At 39.1% G+C, this 20,037-nt stretch overlaps 1 protein-coding gene across 3 annotated transcripts in view; it reads right to left on the reverse strand.

Annotated features, from left to right (window-relative positions):
- The window catches only part of igf2bp1 (insulin-like growth factor 2 mRNA binding protein 1), a 39,793-nt gene extending 22,118 nt beyond the window's left edge, over window positions 1-17,675 (reverse strand). For 2 of the 3 annotated variants that reach the window (XM_058771058.1, XM_058771057.1), the window contains exons 1-2: window positions 17,026-17,675; window positions 15,744-15,804 (exon numbers count right to left, since the gene is read on the reverse strand). In XM_058771058.1, coding sequence (XP_058627041.1) covers window positions 15,744-15,804; window positions 17,026-17,200 — 236 coding nt within the window. In that variant the 5' untranslated portion in view covers window positions 17,201-17,675. Of the gene's footprint in view, window positions 1-14,660; window positions 14,724-15,743; window positions 15,805-17,025 lie in introns of those variants that run through there. The other variant, XM_058771059.1, reaches the window with a different exon arrangement.
- Window positions 17,676-20,037: the final 2,362 nt, after the last annotated feature.

The raw sequence follows: 20,037 nt of genomic DNA on the forward strand, positions 1-20,037 counted from the left end.
AATCAAACGTTTTAACCATTTACTTTAAAATAATAATAATAATAATAATAATAATTAGACCTATACAAACGTACATAGTATTTATTTAGTAAAAATCAACTAGGAAAAAAAGAGAAGCAGACTGGGATTGCTCAGCACAGCAAAGTTTATATTTATAGCTCTGCAGAAATATTTCACACCAAGAAGAGTTTGCTAGACATAATGCTTAAAAAACCCACTGAAGTGTCATTTTTACTAGGCTAATTAAACTGATAAAATAAATAAAGTCACACATAATAAAGTAAAATACTCCTAAACAAATTGAGATGAATAAACAATCCTTTTTCCATCTACTTTTTTGAAAAGCCATTCATAAGCAAATCTTATTTTACACTATATAATTATTGTATTAACTCACATCTAAAAATCCAAATTTAAATCAGTCTCCAGAAATAATATTCCACACCAGCGAAGTCAATCACAAAAGTGCAAAATGTATACACAGCCCAAACCAAAATGATACAAAGCTAAACCACCTTTTTTACCATGACGCACTGTGACAGTGCTAGGCAGAGGAACGACATGAGACAGAACTTCAGTCAGTAAACTGCTAGAGGAGCTTCGTATACAGCAAGGCCTCTGCAGCCAACACTGAAAATGGCGGGTAAGTGTGGGAGGGGAAGGGGCGGATCCTAACTTCCACACACCTCCCTTTCCCGCTCTTTGCGTAACAGCGAGTCCACCGAGGGACGGAGTAAGCTGCTTAAGGTCTAGATGGACGTGGAGGTTCCTCAAGTCAATGAAAACGTCCTGGTAACAAAGTTAAGGAGTTCAGCTTGGTGGCCGTGTGGAAAGCTATGGGTGCCGTCGGAGATACTCTCTCAGCCAGGGGGACCAGACGCGGTGGTTCCAGGCACTGAATGGAACAGCAAGGGTTAAGCCATAAATCAAAGTGGTGTAGAGAGTAGCAGCGATGGTGAGACAACTTCACCAGAAATAACAGACGTCCCATCCCCCCTTTTTCCTGCTTTCTTCTCACTGTTTCTTGTTCCCTCTTTCTACACTCCTCCCTGTGGAGCTTTCTGCTCTGCATTACCTGATAGGCCTTCCCTTGCCCTCACCGCTCCGCTTTTTTCCCCTTGCCCTATTCCTCTGAGAGGTGAAAGGTCACTCCCCAAGCTTAGCAATCAACACATGCTGATGCAACCCGTAACATACCAGAAGAAGAGAGTGAGGGGCAATATACTGCTTACTGCCGGCCCCAGCAATACAGTCGTATAACAATGAAACCAATAAAAATAAATCTCCCGCCGCTAAAAGGTGCCTCTTGCCGTTGAACACTGGTGCTGCTGGCCAATAGCATGGCAGTAGTGGACACTGTCTGTATTAAACCGTTAAATCTGGGACTTGGGTCTCGGGCGCTTAGAGTTAAGTTGCTAATCATTTTTGTATTTTCTGAATTAAATAACGGCTTATAAAGAATAAAAATGTCTTCTAAAACTTTTTTTGTCTTTAAAATTAGGAAATTATTAGCAGAATATGAATCCAGGAAATGCAGCTGAATATCAATAAGCAACTGCAGGAAAAAAGTGTAATGATGCATTCAACAAGTGCATTGTTATAAACAGATAAATTCATATATATTATTTATAATTAGGTACGCGCACGCACACACACAGGCTAATATATATATATATATATATATATATATACACACACATATACATACACACACAAATATAAGCTATGCTATCCAAGAAGTAGAAATGTATCTGCTGCCATTCAAGCATTCAAATGTAACAGAAGAGAAAAGGAAGTTGCATCATGAGACAAACTGTAGCTTCGCATAGGTTGCTATAGAGCAGTGACAGTAAATTTTTTATGCAACTGGCAAGCAGAAAAATCTGAGTAAATATTTCATAGTCCATGCAAAAGTGACCAGTGACTGAAAGTGTCTTTCTAAAATGGATTTGACAAACACAAAGATTAGAGGAGCAAGGTCAAACCTTCACAGAATCAGATAAGCCAGATGTTTTGACATTAGATATATTAAAATAAATCAAAACGAATATTATCAAACCAAAGAATTCCAAAAGATGGATGAAGTAAGAAAGACAACAAAAAAGAATCTTGTGGTGTAGCTTGTAATACAAAGCAGTTATGTCATTCTTCACATAAAGTAACATCACACACTGATTTAAAAAAGACAGAGAGAGCGAGAGAGAGAAACCGTTTTGTGATTGCGGATAAACAGTATGATCCTTTTGTAATGTTTAGTCCGAAGCTTAGGCTTCTCTAATTAATTAAAACAGAAGATTCACAGTTTATGCTTTTTTTTTTTTGCCTAGTGCCTATAGGAGCATTTTTATTATTTTTGCCTAAATTCAGTTCTCTCACAGAGAACTGCAATAAAAATTGTTTAATCAGGAAAAGTATTCCCTCACTGTCAAAAAAACAAAAAAGCATATGAATGCTAGTTAATGCTAGTAAAAATACATGAATTACAAGATCAACAATTAATCTTCACATTCTCTTTCTATCAGTGATCTTGATATACCAAACCGCTTAGCAATGATTTTAAATCTACACAGTCCAAGTTTAGAACCATTAGGCTAGTAAACCACTGAAAGTAAATTCCAAATTATTTCAAAATGTTTTTTAGAGTTTAGAACTAAAATTGTTATTGACTTGCATGGGCCCAACAGCACAGGGAAACCACTCTGCCTTTGACTGCAACATTTTAAGCATGTCAAAGTGTGCAGGGAGCGACATGCTCAGCTGAGGAATGCAAACGGCCTCTGAAACGGCAGCCGGTGGGGGTGAAGCGAAGAGAACCTGAGGTCCTTTCCTGCACATTATCATGTGAAACACCCCTCCCTCTCATCCGTCATCTTCTCTTTCTCTCTCTCTCCCTTGGCCATTTGACTGAGACAGAGAGCCATGGGGAATGGAGAGCGAGAGAAAGACAGAGAGAGATTTCATCTTATCGACAAAGAGTTTTGTCTGCAAGTAGTTCTCAACTTTGCATCTCAACCTTTGACCCCAATGTGGATGGGGAACACTTTGACCGGGACTTTAAAAAGAGCCGTAGGGCAGGGCAGGGGACTGGGGTTACTAGCAAACAATTGAACTTTTCAAAGAGGCCGCAGATTATGCTGAGGTATGGTGGCTCTGTTAAAAAGGGGGAAGGGATTGCAGGACATAAAACAGCAAATATGAAAGTCTTTATTAAATTTGTGGTGCACTACAAAAAACAATTGAAAATGCTCCAAAAACAAATATCACTTTCTGCTGAACATGCCCCCAGGCAAGTAAAGAGGCTTGTTGAAAAAGGGGCGTTGTCTGAATCATAATTCATCAGCAATAACACAAGGAACTGTCTAAATGTTTCATTAGTTGCACACACACTGACATAATTGTAGCAACTAATCTCTTCTCTTCTTGTACGATATTCACGTAAACATTGCGTCGCCTTTCTATAGCCTACACAGAGAAAAGGCGCGTTTGCCTCTTTCTAAAAATTCCATATGTATAGGCATTTCCCCCTCGGGTGGGGTTGGTTTGGTGGGTGGTGTGTGAGAAACAACTGTAGAGAGTAACAACTCCGCGATCCATTTAGTTTACAAAGGCGATATGCCCTTATAGTTTGGGTCAAAGTTCATGCTTCGCTCTGCTGTGCCCTACTCAGCTTGGAGAAGATGGAAGCGCTCGTGCGCCTCCATTTTGTGACTCAGGAGCAGAACACGGGACAGACAGCTTGACTGACTACAAACTGAGTGAAGAGACAGAAAGTGAGCTCAAAACGAGCAAATACATTTGCATTACGATTCATTCACACGCAAAGTTGCTTTACAAACAACAATAACACGATTTAAGAATAAATTGGGAGGACTGACGCTTAACTAACCGAGGCATAAACTAACAAGCATCGTAAAAGGCTGTAAATAAGTGTCCCGAAGGCTTTTGTGCGTCAATCAAGTTTCTAAGCTCATCAACGATATAAATTCTTATGAGTTTTTAATAAATATGTATGCAAATACTCCTCCCGTCTCGTATGTCTCGCCATTTCATGAAAGCCAAGTGTTCAGGAAGAAATGAAATGGCAGGTTGCACTTCAAAACACTTGTTCAGCTGCAAAAGTCACGAAATCACCTTTGAGCTGCTTTTGGATAAAAAAAAGCACATGCTCACGATTTAATCAGATAAATCACATGTGTTAATTGATTTTTTTTTTTTAAGTTTCTCTGTCTGGCGCAGTTTCATTTACTGACACTCGCAGTGGCGGAAGAAAAAAAACACACTTACATCTTTTTATTCTAATTGCTCATATTTAGTTTACATTTTAAAAGTAGTAAAAATCTTTTTTTTTTTTATTAATTCTGCACAATTATAATGCTGACAAATAAGACTGACAAAACTACAACAGTTAAACAGCTTTATTTCAGTTGATATCTACTAGTTAGGCATTTTGCATGAAGAGCGCGTTAAAAAAGAAAAAAAGATCATACCCAATTTAACAATTAGCTTCATTAGATTTAAATAATAAAATGAAAATACAGTCATTTTAAAAAAAGAAAGAAAAGAAAACAAGCAAAGACAAAAAAAAAACATAAATAACCTTATCTGTAAAAGTTACCAAATTATTTAAATATACAGTGAATCACGAAGCACGCAATAAATATGGGCACTAAAACGCACATATTATTTAGGCTGCGTCTTTTGTTGTGTGTTTAAGCTTCGTTCTACTCTATTTTATTTGATTTTTTTCCATTATATCCCATGCGCACAGGTAGGCCCACGCGAGGATGTTTACGTGAAGCCAACTCCTACAATTTGGTTCTCATTCCACAACAAAACCAGCCGGAAATTCTTGTTCAGAGTGAGCAACATATAGGCCTGGATACAACTCAACCATGTGGGCCAGCGTGCTTTCAGCCATCTTCCACTGACAACGCCCAATTACCACAATGAATCTCGGTCACATGAGCAGGCGCAGAATGTGCTAGAAAACTATAGGTAACATATAGGAGCCGAATAAGCATCCATGTCAGCACAGAGCGAAATGTGGTGTGTCGTAAGGCTGCTATTGCAAAATGCGTAAAACAAAAGAACGCGCGTGTGAAAATTGCGTTAGTTGTAGCTTACATATGACCTTACAAAAAGCAATCATGAATAGGCTAGCTCTAAGGTTGCTATTTTATTTGATGGATTCTAACTCTAATTTCATCCTCCCCTTTTAAACTACATTATAATGCATTGCTGTTATACACTATCATTGGTGTCTGCTGTTACGTAGGAATCAACGAGTTAATCCAGCAATAAAGTAGCTAGGCTACTGTATTCCGCATGAAACTCCATTTACCAGCGCCTTTATTTGAGCCACATCGAAATAATGTGAGGATTTGCCTTTAGATGACTGACTGACTGCCTGCAGTGCAGCAGGCGCAAACGCTCGCGCTTCTCTGGATCACTCCCCTTTACGCACGCGGCACGCCGCGCTGTGGCTTCAGCTTCTCGCAGGCAGTGAGGGGGAGACCTGCCTTCATTCATAAAGTCACCGGGCTACTCGAGAGTACTACAGCGCCGTAAAGAGGCGGTGCGCACAGTCACTGTACCGCCCACCGCCGAGGAACGGAGGGGGTTGGTAGAGAAGGAGGAGAGCTGCACGTTGACGAGGAAATAGGGGGAGTGGAACGGAACAGAAACTGTCTCGTACAGAACCGAGCGTCCAGGCTATATGTGCCACAATGCAGTGCACCTGACTCAGCACGGTTTAATAACGATTTCGCACTGCTTCCAGTGCTGTCCTCTTGAAGAGCACAGCTTGCAGCCTATGGATTTTCCGCGTTCTGCCGTAAAGATCAGCACGTGAATAGTTTCCATCATGTTCTGGTAATAAAGCGCGCAATAAAAGCCCGGGAATAATTTCAAATAAATTATTTCGTTCCATTCGGAACTGATCATGAATATGATTAGCTCATCTACGGATGTAAATAATTTATTCTTTCATACCCAAAGCAGCACATCTAGTTACAGTTGCAATCTATATCATAAGATTGTTGGGAAAAGTCACTTTTTAAGAACTGACTCGTTGGAGAAGTCAAGTCTACGTGTCTTAAACTCTGCAAATGTGAATGAACATGCCAGGGAAAAGTCTGATATTATCTCGTGCATACGTTTTATATATATTTCGCAAGGCCAGCTCATTTTCGACCCGCATAAAGCATAGTTTACATAGTTTCTCTCAAATAAATCATCATTTTCGTAAAAGGATAGCCTAGTTCAAGTCAAATAAGCACTGTCACATTTCAAGTAGTTTGCCTTGTTTCCATTTGATATTATATAAATGAATGAAACATTAGCAGTTTATGAGGCCATCAAATTAAATTTCAGGTTTTTTTATTTAATTATTTATTTATTTAGTTTGGCTAAAACTGAATCTTTGCATGTATAGTCTAAAATAAATAAAAACATTTCCCACTTTCTATCTTAACAAAACTGAAGAAACAAATAACTATCAATTACTACACACTGAGATTTCTACTGTTTTCACATTTTTAGCAATTTAAAGTAGCCTAACTTGATTCAAAGTCTCAGGCTTTTTTTTTTTTTTTTTTTTAACTAAAAGAAACAAAAGAAGAAGAAAAAAAACTCGGACATTTAGACAAACAGGATGTTTCTTTTAAGGCAGTTATTGGATTATTAATTACAAATTGTTAATTTTGTTGACCCTTCCACAAGTTGTTTTTTTTTTTTTTTCAAAACTTTGAATTATCAAAAAATTTACAACATAACATCCAACAAATTAAATATTTTCATTCACAAAATATTTATTGCTCATATTTAATTGCATTGTTAGAGACAAAACTTTAAATGCAGCAAGTATACTTAAGGCTTCACAAGTTTTGCTTTTCCTTTAAGCACATTTCACAATTGTTTTAAATTAAAACAAACAAGTAAACATTAAATTTAAGCAAAATAAAATTCATTAAAACAAATTAATTTCAGACAAAAAACGAAGGACTCTGAAATGTCGTTGTACAGTGTTTTTTTAATGCAGTTTATATAAATATCTAAAAGCTAAAAATCCAAATTTCTCACTGAATACATTTCTCAATATTTTTACTTAGTAGTTATGTTTCAAACAAAGTTTGAAAACAAATACTACCATTTTAAATGGAAAAAATAAGGTTTGAAAACAATATTCTACACTAAAAAGTAATTTTCAGTAAATTACTTCTTGAATATCTAATAAATTGGTTCCTTATTTTTCCAAACACTTTGTCATCCATCTGAAATTTAAGTAAATCTAGCAAATGTGTCTTGAACCACTAAAACTTTTCTTTCAAAGCCAGTTTCTTCTTTTGTTACACAAGAAAGACCTTCTTCCTTCCAAAGTGTGACGTCAAGCCCTGATGTTATTTTTTTAATCTCCTCACTCTGAAAGTAGACAACACTCTCCTCTTACCTGTCTTCATTATCTCTCCTCTCTTCAATGTACTTAAAATAACGACGATTAGAAATTGCAGTTTGTCTTAGACTGTGGTTTCTTTGGAGGGCAATCCAAAAGGGTTAAAAATTAAGTTAAAAATAGTCCACAGAACAGCCTCACGAGTAAAGCTACACAAAGTAACAAATTCAAAATGTGAATAATTTATTTTCCTAAATACTTAATACTACTGAATTAAAAAAAAAAAAAATCTAGAAACTTGAACAGCTATTTTTTTTTAAACAACTCTCTCCTGGCTGTATAGAAATAGCATAGCAAATCATCCACAAACAAGACAAAGCAAACACCATTTTTTGCAGGAGACTTTACAATTTTTTCAAAATCAATTCTCCTGGTCAGCTCTATTTCACGACACCCTTTGTACCATGTTATATCAATATCTGAATGCACTGTTTAATTGCACAGAAATTATCAGGAGCATAAAGTCCACTGAAATGTTGCTCTGAATGCCATCGCATCTAATTGCATGCACTCTGAAAATATCATGGATAGTAATATATTTATGTGTATGTAATGTATACACACATGGCGGCTCTGAGAAGGCCTTCGCTCTACACTGCAAGAGGAAGGTATGACTCCATGTATGTCTGAAGGGGGTGTTGCCAGCCCCTCCCCCCTTTCTATGCTTTTAAAATGCATGTGTGTGTGTGTGTGTGTGTAAAGGGGGATAGCATGACCATACCAGCACATTCCTGTTACGACGCCATGTGATCTAGAGGCTCCATTTTAAGTGATTTGGACTCGGTAAGGAGGGAATTGCAATGTGGAGGAAGAGAGGGAGGGGGAGGAAGAGGGCTACAGAGAGAAAATAGCATAAAAAGAGAAGAACAGTGTTGACTGATCTCTATGGCCTCACGAAGGAGAAAGGGGTAAAGACGTGAACAAGCCATGTACGTTCATGCTTCTACACCTATGGTGCATTTTCAACAAAATTAAGCAGTTAAGCAACTGCAAACTTCAGTTTTTGTTCAATTATATTGAGAGTTAAATGCTAGCTGTAATACTGCTAAAAGAACTTAAAGAAATATGTGAGCCTCCCTAATATGAAGGAACAGATTGAACGTTACAAACAAATCAAAATAAGAACCAAAACTAAACTAATTCTTCATGCAAACAAACATTAAAGTTGAGATGTGACTGAAGTATTGATCAATGTTTTCGTCCCTATGTCGTACATTCAATGGAATGATTTATCAGAAAGTAAAAAAAGCGCTGAACTCATCTGCAGGGTGTAAGTAGATTAAACGTCTGGAAACATCACCAGAGAAGTAAATATGACATTTCACCGGAAAACCCAGTTATGATAATTTATTAAAAAAAATATTTAAAAAAATTGCAGGTAAAATTTTTTTTTTTTTTTTTATGAAACATGCATGGATGAATCATAAGATTAATAACATGCACTTACAAAATAGATAGTGAATTTAAATTTAATTCTGACTTCGAGAGTAGAGTTTTACACTTACAAAATGTTCTGTTTATTCGGTGTGAACAGCCAGCAACAGCGGGTCAGCATCCAATTAATAATTTGCTGGCACACAGCTCTCTAAAACATACATTACATACATGCATACATTATTTATACATACAAAGACAGAGGGGAGATGTCACTAAAGAGAAAATAAGCTACATCTTCCCTGTTCTAATACGTGGTGTAACATTCTTGTGATGATTAATACAACAGTAATGTGATTCTGTAGGACTTGAGTCATATCCTCATTTTTAAATTTTCCGGGATTTTTCTCCTTTTAAATTATTAATGTAACAGAGAGAGAAAGAGCTTTTAAATAATTCTCCGTTTCTGTTACGTTGCAATGTACGAACCTAATTGGATATTAATTTCGTTTCTGATTATTTGTAGGTGCAAGGAACAATTATATGCTCAATCAATTCACTAAAAGTGTACAGCTATTAATAGCAGCTTGTATGGTAGAAAAGTTTTTTTTTTTTTTTTTGGTGCTGGAAGATGACACCAAGCAGGCATCACAAGAAATCATTATGAACCACATAAAAATGTCACAAGCCTAATTTTCACCATCCTATGATTCTGGACAGTTTTCTTCTATTATAACCAACCCAATTCCACAGAAATGAGGTGCGAGTCAGGAAATACTCAGGAAAAAAGTATTGACTTGAGGGACCTGTATACCGTAATATAATTGCAAAGGCAAAGTATGAACGAGTAACTAAAGAGAGACGGCAATCAAAAAGCATGTGATTTGAAAGACATTTCTTGAACATGCTGTTCAACTAACACTAATACAAAAATGCAAGCCAACATCTAGCTAGCCGTTATCTTTAATTAACTTCATTTCAGTTTTAACAATATTCATTCAAATATATAACAGGGTAAATATAAAATAATGCCAATATGTAGAATAATAAACATTTCAATTGCTGTGCTTGTTGTGCATGAGCTTGATTTGTCCAAGCAGGATCAGGAGCACAAATAGCGCAGGAATTTAAGCCAGCAGCATTTTAACACACACATCCTGCGGAAGAACAATGTGCAAAATAGCTTCATTATTTACAGTGCAACAAAACCAATTTGGAACACACTCATTTATTTCACTCCTAAACAAGCAGAGCAGCCATTCAAATATGCAATGAGAACTTGAATGAATATTAATCAGTTCAAGTCGCTTGTGTCAACATTTGGTCGACATCATATATACTATGACCCAGGCACTCGATACATGTTCATTGGTCCATTTGGGGGAAAAAAAGGGAGAAAGAAAAATGTAAAGAATTTTGGGTTCAAGGGGCACCCCCGTTCACCAGTGTTTATGATGGCGACGCCTTCAGAACGGCCTGTTCACCAGAGAAATAAAGAGTCACTGGGGGGGGGGATGGGGCAAACAGGGGGCCCATACTTCAGAGGGGTAAACCACCATGAACTTTTTTTCCCCCTTGGGAAACACCCCTAGTCTCACATCCCCTCCCACACACAGACACTAAAAAACAAAAACACAGACCTACACGCATATCTAGACTGTCACACTACACTGCATTCTGTAGAAATACCCACAATCCTATCTGAACATTCAAAAGAAAACAACAAGGTTAGGTTAAAAATCTACGCTTGGGAATTCACAAGTAATTCTCGTCCAGGACGTCAAGCCTGTCAGAGAATGGCACCATTTTTTGGAGAAAAGTCAACACAACGTGAACTTATTTCATTTGCCACAACAGAAGTCAGTTTAAATAAATATGTAAATGTTCTAAATCAGTGCCAAAATGTAATAATTTTACATTTTAGATATGCTGCAAAAAAAATGAAGAAATCTGAATCAGGCGAGACCCTGAAACCCGTCCCACAACAACTTGGCCAACCAATGATTTGAACTTCAAGCCAAGTCCCATCCACCTGTTCACGCTGCCTTGTGACAGCAAGCCTCTGCGGTTAATATATTCATCTTTGAGAGAGGGTTTCTGATGCCTCGTGTCACAAATATTATCAATGGACAACGAGAGAAAGAATGTTCTTATTCTCCATTATTACCATTTCCTTGACCAGAACAAGAATTAGATCTTACCAACACTATTGATCCAACTCTCAACGAACACCAAAAATGTTTATTTGGAGACATCTCTCTAATAAACATACAAACACTCACTTTTATCACGTATTGTAGCCCATTTTTTGTGTAAAAGCCCTTGAGGGTGTGAACGTGCTTGTGGTACTGAATGCTAGTCCAAAGCTGAGGTAAAGGGACTTCGATCCTTTAAAAAAACAGCACAGATGGTTCAAAATAGGGAAAGGGGGAGAGAAGAGGACACATTGGTAAGGGGTTAAAATGGGAGGGGTGCTCTTAAAGGCACAACGCACACTTAACTTTCACATTTTCAGCATGTCTACATGCTATGAGCATTCTTCCCTTTGTCCCTCGTCCTCCTATTTCCCCTGTTCAAAACAACGGTCGTTTTGAGAGAATCGCTCTCGGTAATAGCAGAAAAAGGGAAGCCCACAAGGAAGTGCTGCTGTGCATTCCCTCCTCAATCCCCACCCCTCCTCTCCTCTTCTCCTCTTATCTCCTCTCTTCTTTCCTCCTCTCCTCCCTCTTCCTGCTCAGGCAAGCCCTGCGAGTAGCACGTCATATGACCGAACTGACAAGACTGCCTGCACGTTCTCCAATCCTGCAAATGTGGGAATCAATCAAAAATGCATGTCTCGCAGCAGAAGGAAAGACAGCCTATGCAATACAGAGGGACAAAGAGAGGAAGAGAGCAAAAGTGCAAGCCAGGAACAGAAAAGGGAAAAAACTGCACTCAAGCAAGCACGCTGCTGGGAGAAAGAGAGAGGAAGAATGAGAACGAGGTTGCCCCGCGTGCAGCACCGTCAACGGCTTCTGAGAAACTGCACACAGGTGTTCCTGGCCCCCGATTGGTCGCACCTCCTTCTTCGTAAAAACCCCTCCCCCTGCCTTCTGTAGTACTACAATCACAAGCGGAGATGGAGAGAAAAGGACAGAGAGAAAAGGAGGGAGGGAACGAGAGAGGACAGAGCAGGCAAGTGTGGCTTCAGACTGCCTGAGCATGCAATCGCAACACGCTCGTTTATTTACCCGGCGAAACGCCGCGATTCGATTCAAAGCTGAAGCTTTCTTTTTCCCCCCTTTTTTTCTCTGAATCCACTTTGCAAAGATCTGGTGGGACGTAGCTACTTTAAATGCACAAATCTTTACTTAGGAGTTAATTGTACAAAACTGCTGTTATTTCAGCCCTGCTGTAAGCCTGTAGGGTTTTCCTTCAGTCAAAGCAACCAAAGCATTTGTTAGATTATTGGGTGTATTATTTTGTATTTTTAAAAAAACAGGCTATTTAGAAACAGGCACTCTCTAATCGCAAGACAGCAGACAATTCATTTTTTGTTGCTCCTTAAAATTATATTTTTGATTTATTATTTTAATCACTATGGATTTGACAGCAAACACGGGCCATGGTAAATGACGAACTCTAGCTTTCAACAAAATTGAACACTTGAAAGAAATATCAACAGCGTACGGTCTCAATACAGAATATCATGAGAAACACAGCTCAACAGGGAGAAACTACTACTACACACACACACACACACACACACACACACACACCCTCAACAGGTCTTCCCCTTCACTATTTAGCAATAAACCTGAAGTCAGTTTTCACTTCAGTAACACAATTTTTCCCTACCACTCACAAATACATACATACATACAGTCAGATGAGCGGCTACATTACTTTAGACTGCCATTTTGGAAATACATTCCAGTTCACGTTTCCCAAAGTACTTCCTAATTTAAATTTTTAAAAATATATATATTTCTATTCAATTCTATACCGATGGCTTGCACCACATTGACCTCTTGCACTACTTTTCTACTGCATTATTCATTTCACAAAGAATTAGCCTCTGCCACAATTTGTCAATATTCATCCCTACTGTTAAAATTCTTTTTTTTTTTGTTTGAGAGAGAGAGAGAGAGAAACAAAATGTTGCAGCAAAAAAAAACATGTTGCTTTCTGGACCTTGATAGGTGCTTACAAGGGGAAGGGAGCACGCAGAGTAGCATCTGGAAGAAGGGGGAAGGGCCATTGTTACACTTTTAACACCCAGTATTGTCATAAAGGTGTGGCTCTTCCCCTTGTCTCTAAATCTCTCCTACCGAAGGACTTCAAAAGTGGCCCATCAAGCCATTGCAAATGGCCCCGTCACACCAATGCAACATTACATAAAGCAGGGAGAAAGTCAAGGCGTGAGACATGGAGCCGCCCACACAGCTCTATGCACAAAACATTATGGCTTACTCACTACACCCTCTATGGTCTTCACTGTATTCTTTGCACACATTTAACGTCAGCTTTACCAACAACTACTTTACATGCGTATTACTTTAAACAACTGAATAAAAATGCTCTTGATGTTTTGACAAGTTTTAATTATTTGTTTATTTTCAACAATAAGACGGCTTTCTAATTTTACTTATGAGCATTGCATATTAAGACAGACCCAATGTTACCAAACGTAAGGGGTGTGCACAATAGGAAAGAAGCAGCTCTGACCCCTCCACCCCACCCCAAACCAAACCTAGTTACATTCTTCATCCTACATTCACAATACTTCAAAGCAACACATGAAACCTGAAGCAACTGAATCAAGCACAAATTAAGCAAAAATATATCTATCTGAATGGGACAGAGTCACAATTCCACCAGCACATACGCATACAACACAACAAAGGGTCAAATCAACCTATACGCTGACCTGGGGGGTGTACACTGCTTTTTAAAGTCCCGCACCTCAGAGGCCAGCCCCACAAAGACGTTTATCAAAATGGCGACGAGTAACAGTTCCACCCTAATTAACATTTCTAATGCATTTTCCACAACTCTGGTTGTGTTTTGTGTGTGTATGTATGTGTGTGTGTGCGCGTGCGTTCTGGTCACTTGGAATTTTCAACTCAAAAGAACCACACAGCGTCTCACCAGAGCAGACTATGAGAATTCTAAAATTATCATATGCACACAGACAGGGAAAAAAGTCCCTTAAGTATAAACGTAAATGGCAAAATATGTGTGTTTAAGAGCAAAACGTATTTTTAGCTAAAATACCTCACCTGGCAATTCTATTAAGGATTAGTTCACGGATTAGTAAACTGTTTATATGGCGCTATCAAATGAATTTGTAAATATGCATTTGCACCCATTCATGTTAATGCCCCAGTGCTTTCAAATGGAGGCTTCGACAGAGGGCTACATTGTACGCCATTTTCTCAATTGCTGACGTTGGTTACTCTTCACACTGATGGCGACCACGTGTCATACTATCAGTGTACCGTTGGCCTCCCAACACTGATCACAACGTGTGCCATTGAGGTCTATTAAAAACGTATATATGTTACAAATTAATTCGTGATAATCTTATAAGAAATCCGCTTTATCAGGCTATACATTTAGAGACACGTTAAGCCTCTGCATCACAAATATATAAAACAACAACAACAAAAAAACAGCTATATCATATGTGCAGTGTAATATTATATATGCAAAGCATACATTCACACAACACGTCTGTCAGCAGTAAACAGATTTATGGCTAAAGCGCGTAAACCAGACTAACACAGATAAAGCGCTGGTTCAACTGGTTAGAAAGCGGCCATCAAAACAACGTAAATGTATCAGCTGTACCTACCACAGCATTATTGAAGCGTAGATGAGCAGCAGAATTTAGAATATTTACTGCAAATTATTTATTTGTATTATTTAGCACACACTATCTTTACTACATAGATTCTCCACATGATGCAATGTTTTAAAACAATATACCATCGAGTTATAGACCAGGTTAACAGGTGTAGCTCGAATGGTTGTGAAAAAAAATGCGTTTAGGGTGTAAAGAGGTAAGAAGGAGAGTTGAGCTGGGTGGGGACGAAGAGGGAGACCTTTTTGTTCCACATAAACAGTCTTCTGCGCGCCATGCAAACTCCACAGAACAAATAAATACATTTCTGAAGATCATTTCAATTTTAAACCGCAAAAGTTACACGCTCATATCCACATTTACTCAAAACTATCGGCAGAAATACGGATAAATGATCATTTAGACAACAAATCTTTCAAACTGTACAGTTTGTGGAACATAGCCATGTATATGGCTACGCTTTGTTTCTCCAGCGCTGACCTGAAGCAGCGTTCCCTACAAAGGCTACCCTTTAAATATCCGCACAAAAGTACGAACAACGATGGTGTTCCAAAGTAATAGCAGCTTTTAAAACCACAGCGGGCTAGAAAACTAAATCTGTGTTGCATGAATTGTTTAAACGAATCAAGCACCGAGGCCTAGGCCTTGCAGTAGGCCAAGGCCTAATCAACAGGGAACAAGTGATTGAAATGACACGGAGACCAGCACTGTTACATGTTTGACAAATATGCACGCTAACGTGGAGACGACTCCCATATAGCGCTGTAGTAACTATGAATGTAACAGCACGTGGTGTAATGCTACGAGCATATGCCACTTTGAACATCCAAGCACTATACCATCCGTCACGTGAAGAGAAACAAAGAATATGCTCATACAGAGAGCTAGACTCTTAAAAAGTATCAACTACTTAACTGTTACAACCAAACAGATCAGCAATTTAAGCACACAGCGAGATCCTGCTTACACAGTAGGCTACACATATTTGTACCACCGCCACGAGATATATGCATTCATCTTTTATATAGTACAGTAAGCAAACAATTGTCGAACTATTCAAGAGAAAGCAAATACCTCTGCTTCTTAGGGACAGAATGTTCGACCTCAATTCGTTTGCCGTGAAGTTCCACTTTACCTGGAAAAAGGAAAGAAATTATTTATTTTTTCTATTTTTTAAAAATTATTATTTTTTTTTTTTTTACCCCACTGACAAAATGAGACCACAGTTTACTTAAATGGCCCTCATAATCCAAGCCAACTTTAAAACTAAAACATAATAAATGTGTGCCTCAAATATTTCTATATGCATTTCCCTGTGTGAAGAGAAACGGTATTTTTACTAAACGAGCCTAAACGAGCTTTTGAGGTGTTGGGTTCGCAAGGGTGGGTGTTCATAAAAAGTAATTAAACTATACTAAAAAAAATAATAATAATAAAAAAAAAGACATAATTCTTAGGACGCTTTCAAGGTTCACTGCTCAGGGCTACACAGGCTATTTGCTTCAACTGTATGACAGAATCCATATGTGTAGGCTATTATTTGTTGTTCGTGTCTAGTTGAGACCTAAAAGGCAAATAGCGATAAAAAGAACAGCTGAAGAAGAATTAATGTTGACTGTGACTTCATGTGGTGGATAGTTTTAACTGGATCCTTAGCGGCATGGCGACCTTCGTGCTATATAGAGCACACGTCACATGCTACATATGTGGAGAACCGAGGAGAGACATATTTTGTGGTCAGTGGGACAGATGCATTGAAACTGCATTGTTTAAGTCAGCATATGGGAAGGCTACATGGTCGGATGTGTTTAAGACAAGAAGGTATCCCTCAGCATTGTGCCTGTTAACTCAATAGGGGCTTCACGAAACATGTTTCATTTTAGCTCCACTGGCCTATTAGCCAAAAGGGGGAGGGGTGAGACCTGATTCTATAGCTGTGCCGGGGTAGGCTGGACTAAACCTAAAGACTGAGCTTAGGAGAACCACGTCCTACAGTAGGCTAAACGCATAGTTATTTGCTAAAGTGGAATACACTGCACGTTTTAAACCTGTCAGAGCAAAGAAAGTAAAGTCGTGGTTGATGCGTGCATGAATGCTTTTAGTGTCTGCAAACCCCTCAGCTCTTAAAAGTTCACGATCTCAGGCACCTTTGCACTATAGAGCCTTGCATTGCCCTGACTTCAATGGCAAAAAGTAGAAACATTGATTCATTTTCACAATTAACCCGAGATTACAGTAGAATTTGAATTATTAACAAGCAAAACACTTATGGGAGGTTAACCAGGGTAAGTTACGAAAGAAAACCGGCGAAGAGGCAAACCGGTAAAGAAAGGCCCATTAAAATCAATTTACTCACCAGAAAATGTTTCAATCGCTTTCATTGCCCATTGGTCGTCTGGGCAATCAACAAACGCATAGCCAGTTTTCATGAGAAACTGTCCAGAGTAAGGGATCTTGTAATCTTCAAAGGTTTTAACCAAGTCCTCTGCGGTCACGTTTTCATTGAGATTTCCAATATATAGCTTGTTCATCGTGAAAAACTGTAACGCTCCCCCCCCAAAAAAACAGAAATGAAAATAAAACTTTTCGGCAAAACGCTCTTAATTTTGGAAAAAGGGACTAAGACACCCGCAGATTACAAAATCATGTAGATGTCAGCCGGTTGGAATTAAAAACGGGGAGGAAAAAAAAAACCAAACTGCAAGACAATCCAAAATAAAAAGGGGAAAGTTCGACTAACAGTAACGTTGTAGTCTGATTAAGTCCTGCAGGCGAGTGGTAAATATTCTTCACTGTAGCAACCTTCGCGAATTCCCAGCGCGGTGTAGAAATGATATCAGTTTGAATTAAGCTGATGTTTGTTACGATGGAATAGTGGCGAGTACCTATATAGCGGGATCGGGAGAAATTCTTTCCTCTCGCTGCCCCTCAACCTAAAACTGTACCCTGCACTGTCACACAGATCCTACCGCTTGGCGATGGCACCGCCTCTAAAACCGAGTCGAATTTACTAATTTTTTTTGTTTGCAAAGAAGAAACCACGTGGTCTCAGAGTAGCTAGAGAAGGGGCCGGTCCTCCGCTCTCTCTCGTGCGCGCGCGCTCTCTCTCTCTCTCTCTCAAGCTGTGCTTGGAAAGACAGGAACATTTTCTGTACATTGCACCGTATATGTTCTGCCATGCACACAGACATACAGATGCATACTAGCCCACACATGCTCCAGTTTTACTTGTGCGCTCAACGTCACGTTTCCTGTTTTATTTTAACCTTGTGTTTCTGCATTTGCAAGAGTTTCTCGGATTCCAACGAGACACAATTTACAGGACAAAAGGCCATTTATTAGCATTTTCAATGTTAAGAGATTCTACGTGTAAATGCAACCCCTCTGCGATTGTTGCTCGGCTGCTTTTCCTTATCCTTGCCTTACGCAAGTGGCTAAAGTTGATCACGAAACGCGTATTTCGAACCAATAGCCTTATGACATTGTTAGCTGTGGGTCACAACTAGGGCGGTGAAGTAAAATATTTAATTAAGAGTCGTTTTACAACCAAAGTTTATGGCAAACATTTTTGAGGTGGAGTAAATACTAAGCAGTGACACACATATTCAATGCATGGTTTTATTGAAACACTGTATCCTTTTTAATTCGGCTCTTGGGAACTTGGCTGCGCGGGGAACGCAGAATCCAGTTTAACTTTAACAGGTCAGCTCCAGCAGCGAGGCAGATTTCCACAGATCTCCAAAGTTCTCGTGCTCACCTCCATGTCGCGCCAAACCGAGACACGAGAAGGTCCAACAACTGATTCAAAATGGGGGGGGTGTTGAGAAAGCAGGGCCTAGTGTAGGGGATACCGCCTACCAACAGGAAGTGAGCAACTGTTGCATTGCCTATTGTGTGCGCACGCTGTATATGATATGTTTCATTGCGAGGATTTTTTCAGCGGTATACTCAGGTCTGAAAAATCCGACCTCAAATCCCCATTCAAATGAGTTAAACGCAAATCAGATGGGAATTTCAAGCGGTTACTTTTGTTAACGTGGCTCTCAAATTGTACACGTGGCGGCAGTACACCGGCTCTCTGTGAGAAAATGGCTTCCAGTCCATTACAGCAAGAGTGAGAAATGATTCACATCTCGCAAGAACTCCATAGCGATGGTCCGCAGTGATGCGTAATGAAGTGTATTTTGACCAAGGTGCTTAATGAAACAAGCACAGATCCCGTTTCATTGATTCCTTGAGCTTCCCTCGTGTTTAAATCACACACGACGGGCTCCTTCAGTAACGAAGCACAACTTCGCGAGAATGTCTTCATTCAAGAATGATTACGATGAGTTGACTAAAGAGGCGTAGTTGTGTGCATATCCGAATTGTGTAACACATCTGATTAATCACCTTGTCTTTTTAATGTCTGGATAAATATAGAGTAGGCTATTCCCTCACGCACGTACGCATCTCGAGGGTCTCTCGCCGAGGCTTACTACTACAATGTAAATAAAGGCTGCATTGAGGATTGCACTTCTTATTTTTACGTTCATTCACCACTATGCATAAACGTGTGCTCTTTGTCGAGCCTCAAGGCCATTCGCAGGTGATTCACTCTGTTAGGTGTATATTAATTTTTATAGATTCAGATGCACATCTCTGCTGCAACCAGCTGACATGCAGGGTATAGATCTACCAAGAACTAAAGGGGTCACTGATCTGATGGCCTCTGTCTAAACACTGTTGTTTTGTTATTTTTGTGAGTGGTTGTACAGAGTTAGTTACTAGGTCAAATGCATGTGTAGCCTATATTCTATTAAAAGCAACAATAAACGTGCAAAACCGCAGAAAGTCGTCATCTCTTGCGTTGCATGAGATATTAATTTCTTTTCATAGTCCTGTTACACTCAGTAACTGTTGCAAGGGGGTGCACTTTGTGGTCCTGTGAAGGAATTGGCATGTCAATACAACCCCCTGTGAGCTTAAGAGGGACTCTGAGATTTGAGATTGTGACCTGACCACACACTGTGAGGGGGATGAGGAATAACTGGTGTGGGGGTAGGGCATCTCTTTTCTGGGTGAGGGGGACCACAGGCATGGAGCTCATCCAGGACAACAAGGCATTTAGGAGTTTGATGGTGCATCAGTGAAAAATGTTTATTGCTATTCCTTACAAAGTGTTATGCTTATTACACTAAATAATTATTTGATTGATAACAGCAGAATTAGATTTGTTTTCTTTTGCGTCATGTTGCATTTAGCAATTATTCTCTGGATCTTACTCAGAGGAACAAAGTGTGGTGGGAAGGAAGTTCTGAAAAGAAGCAAGAATGACTCTAAGAATAGTGACAAAATGTTTATCAACAGTCTACATGCTTTTCAGTTG

This window comes from Onychostoma macrolepis, chromosome 03 (genome assembly GCF_012432095.1).
Source record: "Onychostoma macrolepis isolate SWU-2019 chromosome 03, ASM1243209v1, whole genome shotgun sequence".
NCBI classification, from domain to species: Eukaryota; Metazoa; Chordata; class Actinopteri; order Cypriniformes; family Cyprinidae; genus Onychostoma; species Onychostoma macrolepis.